Here is an 11,861-nt window from a genome sequence, read left to right as displayed (position 1 = left end):
TTTCCAGAATCCAGCCTGGCCTGGAAGAAATTCACCTACCATCCCACTGTGGTGATCAATAGTTTCCTGGGTATGCCACAGCCTTTGGCTCCCATCCCCTTGGGACATGTCTGTAGAATCATAGAGTTGGAAAGGACCTCCAGGGTCATCTAGTCCAAGGGTCATCTAGCTCCCTCAACCTTTCCTCATATGGTTTCCATGCCCTCACCATCTTCATAGCCCTCCTCTGGACATGCTCCAGTTTGTATACATCTTTCTTCTGTTGTGGTGCCCAAAACTGAACACCGTCCTCCAAGTGAGATCTTGCCAGAGTGGAGTAAAGCGGTAATGTCACCTTGCGTGATCTGGACAAAATCCCGTTTGCCTTTTTAGCTATCGAGTCACACGGCTGACTCATGTTCCGCTGGTCTTTGGTGGAGGAGGGTGCTGATGCCAGTGAGTTGCAGGAGAACTGCACACCACTCCCAAGGTGTCTCCTGATGGGCTGGCTTTTCCTGAGGGAAATCCAAGCTGGGATCTCTCCGAGAGCAGGTGTTTGAACCCTTGTCCCTTTCCCTTCCTCAAGCCCAGAGTGGTGCCTCACGTGGTGCCGGGAGGCTGGAGCTAGTCTTTCCCTGAGTTCCTGCACCCTGTCCGAGAGCTGGCACCATCTCTCAGCCTTGCCTTCCAGGTCGTCCACCTCTGTTCTCTCACAGGAGGCACTCCGGATGGGTCCGAGCTGTTCCTGTCCCCAGCCGCCACCGTCAGAGGCAGTGAAAGCCTTCCTCGTGCCCCCAGGTGCCCAGTCGTAGGCCTGCAAGAGCCCCGTTGACGGATTTCCTCACTGAACCTTTCGCTTATGAGTTACGCTTCAGAGAGGGATTTTCTGCTCTACTTAAATCAGCCCACGAGTCTTCTTGCTGGTCCCTTTTCCTGCCTCGCCCTCCCCATTCTGTTTCCAAATGTAGCAGCTGTGAGCAGTATTGTATTGTGGGCTTCCCTTCTGACTCTGGATTCTCACCCTGCCCTCCTGCAACAAAACATTCCTCTATTCCAGGCAGCTGCATCCGGAGCAGGACCACTCCCAAGCAAGTGGGAAACTTAGCAGGCGGTATAAAAATTCCTGCACGTTCAATTCCTTTTCCTTTGAAAACCACTTGAAGTTTTGTAAGAGGTTTAATCAACAATCAGATCAATACATAGTATGTTTAAACAATTTTAACATATTTGATATGCTTAATTTGGCATTTCCCACCATTGCTTTCAATGGCAAAGACATTTCCCAGTGGAATTGCACCTCGCTGCCCATCCGATGCAATCCTAGATAAGGGTGCCTTCCTCCTGGCCTAGAAAGACTCTGGGGGCGGGGGGGGGGTCCAGTTCTCCTTAAGGCAGCAGGAGGGGGTTTCTCTAACAGAGGAAGCAAACCTCCACACCAAGAAGCCAGCAGAAGTCAGCATGGCTGCAGGGAGTTGTAGGCTTGAGTCCCAGGGAAGGGAATCCCCCCCCCCCGGACCCATCTCCCCTGTGCACCCGCCTCCTTCCCCAAAGCTGGTTATTCCTATCGCCCCCTCCTGCCTGCCTGCCTGCCTGCCTGCCCACCCTCCATCGTGTTCCTCAAGCAGCAGGTGGTGTAGGAAGGGGTATCTCTTCACATTCAGAGGAAAACAAGTCATTCATTGCACTAGGGTTAGGGTTAGGGTGGCCCCCTGAAAGGAGCCCTACAGCCCTGCTCAAGGCAGGATCAGCCTCAAGCATCCAGGAGAAGGATCTGTCCAGCTGCTGCTGGAAGATGGCCAGTGAGGGGGAGCTCCCCACCTACTGAGGCAGCCCCTTCCACTGCTGAACTAGACTCCTAGAATCCTAGAGTGGGAAGGGGCCATGCAGGCCATCTAGTCCCACCCCCTGCTCAATGCAGGATCAGCCTCAAGCATCCAGGAGAAGGATCTGTCCAGCTGCTGCTTGAAGATGGCCAGTGAGGGGGAGCTCCCCACCTCCTGAGGCAGCCCATTCCCCTGCTGAACTAGACCCATAGAATCCTAGAGTGGGAAGGGGCCATCCAGGTGATCTAGTCCCAACCCCTGCGCTGTGCAGGATCAGCCTCAAGCACCCAGGAGAAGGATCTGTCTATGACTCAGTGGGTGGAAACGGCATGAGAAGAGCCCTGCTGGGTCAGGCCAGGGAGGGTCCCTCCAGTCCAGCCTCCCGTCTCACCCAGGGGCCAGCCAGTTCCTCTGCAGGGCCAGCCACAGGGCAGAGAGGCTGAGGCCTTCCCCTGAGAAGACCCTCAGAAGAGCCCTGCTGGGTCAGGCCAGGCCTGGTGCTCTCTCTCTCTCTCTCTACTGGTTGTGTGGCTGCCTCCTGGAACGCTGCCTCTGAGGTGTTAAGGGGGGGGGGGATGTCTGGAGATGCTGCTGAATGCCAGCCCAGGGGAGCTGGTCCCCAGGGAGGCGTGCCGGGGGTTCCAGATTTGGCGCACCCGGGGGTGGGGGTGGGGGCGGGGTGGGGGGCGGTGGCCGGGCTCCGGAGCCGGCGGGATTAAGGACACGTGGGTGGGGTGCCGCCCAGTCGCCGTGCGCCGCCGCTGCGGGTCCCTTTGTCTGCCGGGCTGCCGCGGGGCTGGGCTGGGCTGGGCTGGGCGCTGCGCCGAATCCGATTCCGGAACGAGCCACCGGCGAAGGGCGAAGGGCGCGCGGGCGGGGCAAGGCCTCCCCGGCAGGGATGCAGGAATGGATGGACCGCGGGATGGAGGCGGCAGCGGCGGCAGGTGCGCGGCGGGGCGGGGGGGCGGGGGCTGCCCCCCAGGCCCATCTCCGCAGGGGGAGGGCGAGAGGGAGGGGGAGGGCGAGAGGAGGGCGAGGCGAAGGAGGGGGTCCCGGCGCTGCCGCTCAGCCTGGAGGGAAGTCTCTCTCCCCCCCCCGCCCCCTCCGTGCCGGGGCGTGACGGCAGCGCTCTCTGGCTCTCTCGGCAGACGGAGCCCGGGCCTGACCCTGCCCAGATGAGGCCGGTCCCCGGCGCGCGCGGCCGGTGAGGGGGGGCTGCAGCGGCGACCGACCGGGCCCCAGGTAGGTGGCTGCGGCCGCGGGGTGGTGGGGGTCCCCGCTGGCTGGCCTTGGCCCCGGAGCCGGCGCCTTGTCCCTCTTGCTCTTCGGCCGCTCCCCCTTCCGGGGATCCCCAGCTGCCGCCCCCGAGGGCAGCCGGGCCACCCGGAGCCGAGCGGGCGGGGTGGGGGGGGGGTGGGGGAGGGAGTCCCGCGGGGTCCTGAGTCCGCCGCCGGGGTCTTGGCGGAAGGGAGGCCCGCACCTTGTCCAGGGCCCAGGGAGGGGCTGCCTGTCGTTCCCGACCGAAAAGAGTGGCTCTCAAACGGGGAGCAAAAATAGAACAAGACGACACCAGGAAAAGAAAAAGGAAGGCCCAGCCAAACATCTCAAGGGATCGATTGAGTGGAGGAGGCGGCAAGAGATGCCAGCCCCCAGCCCAGGGCTCAGTTGGACAAAACAGATTACATTTAAAAATAAAACCTAAATTTAAAATCAGTGTAGCAATCCTTTAATCAACTGTAGCCTTAAATACAACTCTAAAGAGCAAAAGGTGTGTGTGTGTGGGGGGGGGGGGGGTACATCTCCCTGGGGAGGTTGTTCTGTCACCCAGGGTCTGCCAACAAGAAGGCCCTCAGACCCACAAAGAAAGCTTCTTTGGTTGACAGGACAGTGTGTGTGTGTGTGTGTGACAAAATTTGATTCCAATAGCACCTTTAAGACCAACCAAGATTTATTCGAGGGGGGAGCTTTCGGGAGCACGCACTCTTCCCCAGGCCATGGAACAAGGATCATAAGAGGGTGGATATAAGGCAAAAGTCAATTAGTGGCAAATTAGTAAACGGAGTCATAATATCCAAATTATGCAATATGGTAATTCTTTGCTAAGACAGCTAATCAGTCCTTTTGAGTTCAGCTGTAGTTCACAAAAACACTGAACAGGACTAAAAATGTCAAGGTGAGTAATTAATAGCAGACATTTTCCCAGTTGTGAAAAGAAATAAATGGACTAGTTGCTTGCCCCATCCGTCTCTACCCAAGCAGGGAAGTGTGTGAGCTTCTCCCTGTGATTTCACGCCTCAGGTCTCCTGAGAGGGTCTTGTGTGTGTGGGGAGGGGGGGGGAGAGGAGCTTATGGGAGGAGATGATTCTGAAGCTGCTGCCGTGTTCAGCTTATACTGAATTGTGCCCCAAAAGGACCAGGGGCCCAACAACCCTTTGGGTGTCCAGCAGCCCTTGCAGTCAGTCCAGACCGTCGGGCTTCAACTCTGTGGGCCAGGTTCAGTTTCTGACCGTTCTTCAGAAGTGGCCCCCCTACAGCATCCTGCGCAGACCCATCCAGAAGTCATTCACCAGGGCCTGTGTGCTGGAAGCCTACCAGCCGCAGGGATCCAGTGGGCAGGCCTCTGAGCTGCAAGAGCTGGCCTGGGTGCTCCCTCCCCCCCCCCCTTCAGATGCTCAGTTCCCCATGGCTTCGGGGCCTGGCCTGGCCTGGTCTGGGTGGCCCCTAACTGGGGCTTTCTCTCTCTCTTCTCGGAAGCCTCCAAGTTAAGATGCAGCAGTTGGACGACTTGGAGATCTGGAAGGTTCCCCAGGAGCCCCCATCAGAAGAAACCATGAGAGATGTGGATGAGGGGACTCAGTCCCCGGATAGCCCTGAAAAGGTAGGAGCACATTGCACATTGGCTTGGTGCGGCTGCAGAACTTCCATGCAAATACTGAATTTTGAGCATTTCTGCTGTCATTTTTAAAGTTGCCATTCCCAGCCCTTACGGGCATAGAGAAAAGCAAAACAAAAAACAAAAAACCACGGACAGCGCAAATACGTTATTAGAAGCAGATATTTCTTCGCCCAGCCCACAGACGTGTTATCCGTTTTATCTTCCGTTCTACTTTAGTAATTGGGGTCTTTGGTTTCCCAGACCTGCCTAATCCATGCAAACCTTCCCTTGTTCCATTGCACCAGGATTGCTCAGCATTTCCAAATAAATCAAGAGCCCAGATCAAGGAAAGAAGAAAACTTCTGCTGTAGTTGAGCATTTTGGGCTCATGAGTGAGCAGAAAAGAAACATCCTGAAAAGGGGAGGAGGAGGAGGAGGCAGAATTCAAGAAGCCCTCTTCTCCCAGGGAAAGATGGTCTGAATTGTTAAGCATTATGCCTGCAGAGGGTTCCAGCCGACCTTCTCCAAAGGGCCAGTCCAGGTTGAGAGCTGTTTTGAAGGGTCATTTGGCTTGGCCAGGTTCCTGTCAAAATGGTGCCAATGGGTGATTAACCGTCTGCTGTGAAGACTGGGAAAGGCCTATAGGTTTCCATAACCCTGAACTGTCTGAGTAGTCAGTTTACGGTCAGGTCAGCTGGGGAGATTTCAGCAGAATCCCTTGGGACCTGACACAGCACCTCTGGAAATGGCCACCACACCAAAGAATCATAGAATCCTAGAGTTGGAAGGGGCCATACAGGCCATCTAGTCCAACCCCCTGCTCACCGTTCACCTTCAGCCTGCTTCTCCTCAGGCATACCCTGAAAGACCGTTCAGACCGATGTTCCCAGGCCCATTTCCCAGCAGGTTGCTTGCCCCTGAGAGTTACCTGTCTCTGCAGGTCTCTGGTGTGGAGGTGCCTCCCCCACTTCTCAGGAGGTGGGCTGATGTTAAAAACGCATGCACAACCTGCTCACTTTGTGCTGTCAATCCATGTACCCAAGTGCACACCAATTGCATTGATATGGTGTGCACAACAGACATTTCCCTTCAGGCATGTGGCAAAGGGCTCTGGTGGAGAAACATTCCCCTCTTTCTCTGAGTCACCCTGAGTCAAAGAACTGGCTGGGAGGGACCCATCCTGCTGCTGTCCCTGGCAAAAGGGTGGAGGGGAAGGAAGTGCCATGAGCAGGGGGCAGCAAGACTGTGGTGGCCCTGAAAGCCAGATGCAAAGGAGGTAGCAGGGAGGTGGCATTTCTTCAAATAACAAAAAACATGGAGGGAATGTTTGTGCTACAGAAAAAGAAACCACAAATGATGGGAAGTGGGTGGTGGAGGGGAACGGTTATTTCAAACAGGAGCTCTTGGGTCATGGAGACCTGGACTCAGCTCTCTGCTTGGCCAAAAAGGGAGGCTTGAGCCTGTGACCTGGAAGGCCTGGCCGTAAATCTCCTGTCTCTCGCTTGCAGGTTGACGGGCCGGCCCAGCTGCCTCCAGAAGGTGAGTCATATTGCCTCTTCTTTGCCCTTGAGGCTGACTGCCCAGGGCAGTGGGGCCACAACCCCCTGAAACGCCTCCCCTGCAGACGGAAGGCAGGTGGGCCTCGGCACAGAGGTGCTCTTCCCCCTCGGCCCGCATGTCACTCCAGGGCTGGGCATTTGGGCCGGGCTGCCTGCTGGAGGCGGCGGTGAAGGTGCGGCGCCACAGGAGCGCTCTCCTCGCCAGCCAGGAAGTGTCTGGGGGCAAGGCTGGGCGAGCGCCGCATGGGCGGCTTCTGGAGGCGGGTGTTCCAGGGGCTGGCCCAATCCGGGCGCTCTCGGCTTTGCCAGGCGCACCCGGATTGGCCCGTGCAGGCAGAAGTGCAGGCCGCACACCCAGAGGTGTCCCGGACAGCGCTCCTCCCTTGCAGGCTTTTCACAAATATTTGAGCCAGCTTGTGGTTTAAGATAACTGTGTAACTGTATATTGACCACTGATGAAGACCAGTATGATTGAAGCACGTTAGGCCTGAACCTGTTGGTGTTACTGGCATACACAGTGAGATGGTTAATATGTGCCCAATAGATGTATTCTTTTTTGGTTTTTAAACATTTTTGAGCTCTAAAAATAAATGGTTTCTATTTTTTGATACTGGGTTTTATCCTTAACTTTTGTGGCTCTCATCAGCCAGACTTCTCGCTGGGAGAGGCAGTCGGGGGTAGGGAAAGAGGGCAAGGCGGGGGAAGCTCCCTAGGTGGGGTGGGGGCAAGGTGAGCAGGAAGCCAGCCCCACACCAGCAGCCCCTGTGCAGTGCATCCGGGATTTCCAGGGGGGAGGGGGGGAGGAGGGACAGCAGAGAAAGGTGGGCTGTAAGTGCGGGTTGTGGGGGGCAGAGGCTCCCAGGGAGAGAAGGTTGCCAGGGGAGGCCAAAGGGGAAGCAAGTGGGAGAGGCCGACTGGGGAACTCAGACCTCCCCCCCCCGCCCTGTCCTCACAGGCCCCCCCTCCCTTTCACGGTGTGGCTCTGCCCAGGGGCATCCGCGGACTGCCTCCCGGCTGGCTTCCCTTTCTCACTGCAGAGGCTGCTTCAGAGGGTCCTGTTTGTCTCCTAGATCTGCTGGGCAGTGAACACAGCCCCGAAGAGGCAGAAGCCACGGTGCCTCCTGTGCCTGTGGAGAAGGAGGACCGTCGGCCACCTCAGGGAGCTTCCGAGGCCACTGCTGCTGCCAACCCAGCGGGGCACGGCCTGGATGCCAGCCAAGCCCCTGCCAGCCGCCAGAGGAAGTGGGCCATGGAGGAAATCGTCATCAGAGACCACCTCGGCCAAGAGGTGGGCTGCATGGATGCTGTGGGGCAGACCCAGATCTCCCTTGAGAAGGAAGAGGAGCTGGAGGATCAGACTAACTCAGAGGACAGGTGTGACCGCTGGAGCCAGCCTGGCCCTGCGGACGGGGCCCTCGGACAAGGTCCACTTGATTGTGAGCTGGCCAGCCGTGATGGCCCAGAGGGAGCATCCCCCCCGGCCCAGGATCACCAGAGTCCCTCAGGGATCCTGCCGCCTGAAGACAGCCACTCCACAGGACCAGGAGATGGACCTCCAGAAGGGGGATCCCTGGCCCCGGAAGCAGGTGGGAGGGGCGTGGGGCAGGAGGTGGGGCCAGAGCAGAAGGTCCAGGAGATGGAGCCTGCCCCAGTCCTCACGGCCACTGGGGATGAGGCTGTCCCGGAACCCGGGCAGCAGAGCCAACGAAGACCCATGGAAACCCCCGTGGGCCAGGAGGCGGGGGCAGTGGAGACATGGCCAGTGCCCCAGAGGCCAGGATCTCCACCGGAGCAGCTCACAGCATCTCTCCCACACCCGTTTCCTCCTGGGCAGGAAGTGAAGGATCCATCAGCTCAGGAAGAAGCCAAGATCTCTTGTGGAGATCCGGTCAGGCCATCACCACCAACCCAGAGCCAGGACCCAGAGCCTCCTCTGCAAGGCACGAAAGGATCCCTTCTTGGCCAGATCCCTCCTGAGGACAACAAAGGCTCTCTCCTGGATCCAGAGCTGCCCTTCTTACCAGACCCGAGTCCACCTCCTTCCTTACCAGAAAGTGCAGGGTCCCTTTTCGACCCGGCCACGTCCGCCATGCAGCAGGCCCCCCTTCCGGACGAGGAGCCACCCTCCCAGCAAGACCCCCTAGCCTCTTCTCTGGAAAGAAAGGCATCCCATCCACAGGGGGAGGCCCCTCCCCTGCCAGGTGAGCAAGGCTCCCCAGAGGATCAGGTGCCGCCGGCCGTGTCCTCTCTCCCTGCAGCTGACATGGCCCTTCCCTCCCCCGGGACACAAGAGCAGCCCCTCCCCCCTCTGCCGAAAGACCAGCCCCTGTCCGGGCCAGCCTGCCTGCCTTCCTCGGAGCCCGAGGGGGAAGGACCATTCCGAGACAACCCCCGTCCTTCCACCGACCAGCTTCCTCCTCTGACGGGGCAAAGGGGCTCCCTTCTGGGGACGGAAGGAGAAGCTGCAGAGGAGCCTCCGGGGGGCCTCCTGCAGGGCTCCATGCCAACGCCCACCGAGCACCCCGCAGATCCTCCGCCAAGCCAGACCCCACCTCCAGAGGGGGAAGCAGGGCAGAGCCTCCCGGACCAGACCCCTCCAGTGCTGCAGGACGTGGAGTCAGGCCCTGTCCCAGGCTGGACCCCGGCCTCTTCCCTGCCAGGGGGAGGTGGAGACCTTCCAGGTGAGAGGCAGGGACCCCTGCCCAGCCAGGTCCCGCAGCATCTCCCGGAAGAGGCAGGCTCCTCCCCAGCCCCAGGTGCCCCGCCCACATCCGAGGACCAGGCAATGGCCACTCCGCTGGGAGAGGCGCCGGCGTCTTTGCCGGAGGTGGCCAAGACTCTCCCCGAAGGACAGAACTCCCCAGCGCCTCCCGAAGAAAGGCCTCCCTTGGCGGGCCAACCCTCACCCCCTGGCAGCGCCCCACCCCCAGTGCTGCCGGGCACACCCGTTGGCCCCCATGCTCTGCCTCTGTCCAGCCAAGAGCCCCCCCAGCCCCTCCTGGACAAGCCGTGTGCCAGGGGAAGTGGCGACGCCAGCACAGCCTCAGCAGGAGCAGGAGCAGGAGCAGGAGAGGTGGCGGCGGAAGTCCTGGGAAACCTCCACGCCGAGAAGCAACATCTGCAGAAGGAAGCGGAAGGGTCTGGAGGCACTCCTGCCAAGCCTGGGGTTCTCAAGTCCCCGGGGGCCACCAGCAACCCCACCCCCAATGACAGCAGCCCCAGGAGTTCTGCCAACACTGCCCACCCACCCCAGCTGCAGGCTGCCCCAGCCCGCCAAGGGCACGGCCCCGAGCCAGAGAGAGGCAAGCACAAATCCTGCCAGTGCTGTGCCCTCATGTGAGGCCGGGCCCTGCCCTGCCCTGCCCCCTCCCGGGAGTGTCCTCCTGATCAGAGGTCTCTTTCTAGTCCGTCCCCCAGCGGGCAGCAGTGCAGCCTGCCCCTCACACAGACCTCAAGGGGAGACAAGAGGCCGGCCGGCTGGCAGGGCCGGGCCTGGAGGCAGAGGACACACATTTTGAGAGCGGGTGGGCAGCTCCCCTCCCTGCAGCGGAGGAGGAGAGGGAAAGGGAGAGAGGTCCGTGGTTGGTCCGTTGGGGAGGTTCCCATGTGCCTTCATAGACTCCCACTGATGCCCTGGCATTGGGATGGAAACGACACCCTCGGAGGCTAGACCTCAGCAGGCGGGGAAGGGGGCCCTGTTTTGCTGCCCAGACACATTGACTCCGGCCTGACAAGGACCACATTTCCCCCCCCCAGCCACACACATGAGTATGGGATTCACCCCGATCCCCCCCCCCATGGCATGCTTATACGCGGTACATTCAGAGTATACATGTTCATGCCAGTCATGTTGGCATGCCCTTCGTTCACATCTGTGCCAGTGCAGAAATACGTGCTCTCTCATGTGCTTGTACATAGCATACAGTGGCCCGATCACCGAGATACGTCTATGCATGTGGGCCTCTGACCTCTTCCTGCATGTGCCTAAATCCCTCCAGCATCCTGCCCCTTCTTCCGGAATATTTCTTGGGACGTCACGGACGCTGAACAATGCCTGCTGCTCCTGTGCGAAGGGGTCTGGGGAAGATGTTCATTCCTGCAACACTTTGGGAAGAAGAGGACTCCTGGCCCACAGGAAGTATCCCCAAAGACCCCTTCCTGCCCGGAGCATGGCCTCTGGGGGTGCTGCCTTTCACTCCCCCTCCACGCAACGGATGGACCAAGAGACTTGCCCCCACTCCGTTCCTTCGGCAGCCGTTGGGCCTGTGCCGTGCCGTGCCCCAAAGACCTGCTCCCCATAGACGGTGGATTCTATGCACTCCCTTCCAGTCCTTCTTGTATGCTCTCTGCTCACCACTCCGAGCCTTCTGAATGGTAGTGAATTCCTTCGCTCAGAGAGATTCTTCATTAAAATCGGATGGAATGAGAAGCTGGCCCTTTGATTGAGCAGAAAGTTGGGGCAAGGGGTGGGGTGGGGTGGGTGGGGGCGGCCTGGAAAAAGCAGTGGTGTTGGCTCTGGCTGCCAGCATCTGGCTGAAATCTCAGCTGGTGAGGGGAAGGGGCCTGAGGGGCACATCTCCTCCTCTGGGGCCACATCTACAACCCAGACGGCGTAGCTCCTGAGAAACGGAAGATTGGGTGGGCACTCTGCAGGGCTCAGGAAACAACCTCACAACAGCGCTGCACGGCAGGCCAGCCTGGTGTGGGCGACTCCTGACTCCGCAGTCCATCTGCCCCTCCCAGCCTTGGCACTGCCCTGCCACCCCAGGGGCTGGGAATTCAAAAGCAGATCTCTCTGGCTGGACTCCACACCCAGGGCCCCTGGGGGAAGGAAACTTGGCCCCTTAGGCTGCACACTCCATTAAGGGCCAAGCTGGCACCCAGGGCCCTATCCATGTGCATTCCTTGTGCAAATGCGCTGAGAGGGCAAAGGAAGGGGCCCCTGAGCGTCGCCTTGCTCCCTCTGCATCAAAGTGGACAGTGGGGGGGGGGTCTCTGGTGGTCAAGCAGCCCCACAGGACACACAGCCCTCCCTTTCCCCTCTCCGCTCCAGGGCTTTGCCCCTGCCCACTGTGCCCGGGGGCAGACGTTGCTGTGAGTGGTGGGGGTGGTTCTGACCCCCATCATACAACTCCTTCTTGGGTGGGTTCCTGGGGAGTACAGCCCTTGTGGACACCCTTGTGCTGGGGACCCATGAAAGAGGATCAGGCTAAGCCAGGAGGGAGCTCCTTGGCCAGAAGCCCCCCCCCCACTGGACAAGGAGTGAAACCCGGCCTGAGGGCACATCCCACTGTGTGGAGAGGGGCTCAGAGCACAAGTGGGGGTGGGGGGTGCCAGGCTCCAGGTCAGAGGGGGCTTTGCCTTCTGCTCTGCAGCTCAAGATTCTTCCAGGATCCGCTGCGGGAGGGCAGCCACGGTGGGAGTTGGCCTGGGGTTGGCCTGCATCTCCAGCTGCCTCTGCTGCCCACCCCCTCCCCCGCCGGGAAGGGCCGCTGGACCCCGGCCAGCCCCCACATCCATCCGGCAGTGTGGAGGAGGGCCGCCCCAAGCATCAGGTGTGGGGAGGAGTAGCAGGGTGCCCCTGTGGGCTGCACACGAAGCCTGGCTGGCCAGCCGGCCGAGTCC

At 59.8% G+C, this 11,861-nt stretch overlaps 1 protein-coding gene across 1 annotated transcript; it reads left to right on the top strand.

Annotated features, from left to right (window-relative positions):
• The first annotated feature begins 2,545 nt into the window (after positions 1-2,545).
• LOC143833756 (uncharacterized) lies at positions 2,546-10,665 on the top strand. Its single transcript, XM_077329963.1, has 5 exons — positions 2,546-2,746; positions 2,951-3,044; positions 4,557-4,680; positions 6,186-6,216; positions 7,307-10,665. The coding sequence occupies exons 3-5, from the start codon at positions 4,570-4,572 to the stop codon at positions 9,574-9,576; spliced, it is 2,412 nt and encodes an 803-aa protein (XP_077186078.1). The 5' UTR covers positions 2,546-2,746; positions 2,951-3,044; positions 4,557-4,569; the 3' UTR covers positions 9,577-10,665.
• The last annotated feature ends 1,196 nt before the right edge of the window (positions 10,666-11,861 follow it).

This window comes from Paroedura picta, chromosome 3 (assembly GCF_049243985.1).
Source record: "Paroedura picta isolate Pp20150507F chromosome 3, Ppicta_v3.0, whole genome shotgun sequence".
NCBI classification, from domain to species: Eukaryota; Metazoa; Chordata; class Lepidosauria; order Squamata; family Gekkonidae; genus Paroedura; species Paroedura picta.
The sequence above is the reverse complement of the archived record's forward strand: the minus strand, read 5'-3'. Positions and strand labels throughout refer to the sequence as shown.

Coding starts and splice junctions, on each gene's coding strand:
- LOC143833756 (XM_077329963.1), top strand. CDS start 4,570: ATGCAGCAGTTGGACGACTTGGAGATCTGGAAGGTTCCCCAGGAGCCC. Junction 4,681..6,185: donor CCCCGGATAGCCCTGAAAAG/GTAGGAGCACAT, acceptor TCTCGCTTGCAG/GTTGACGGGCCGGCCCAGCT. Junction 6,217..7,306: donor GGCCCAGCTGCCTCCAGAAG/GTGAGTCATATT, acceptor TTTGTCTCCTAG/ATCTGCTGGGCAGTGAACAC.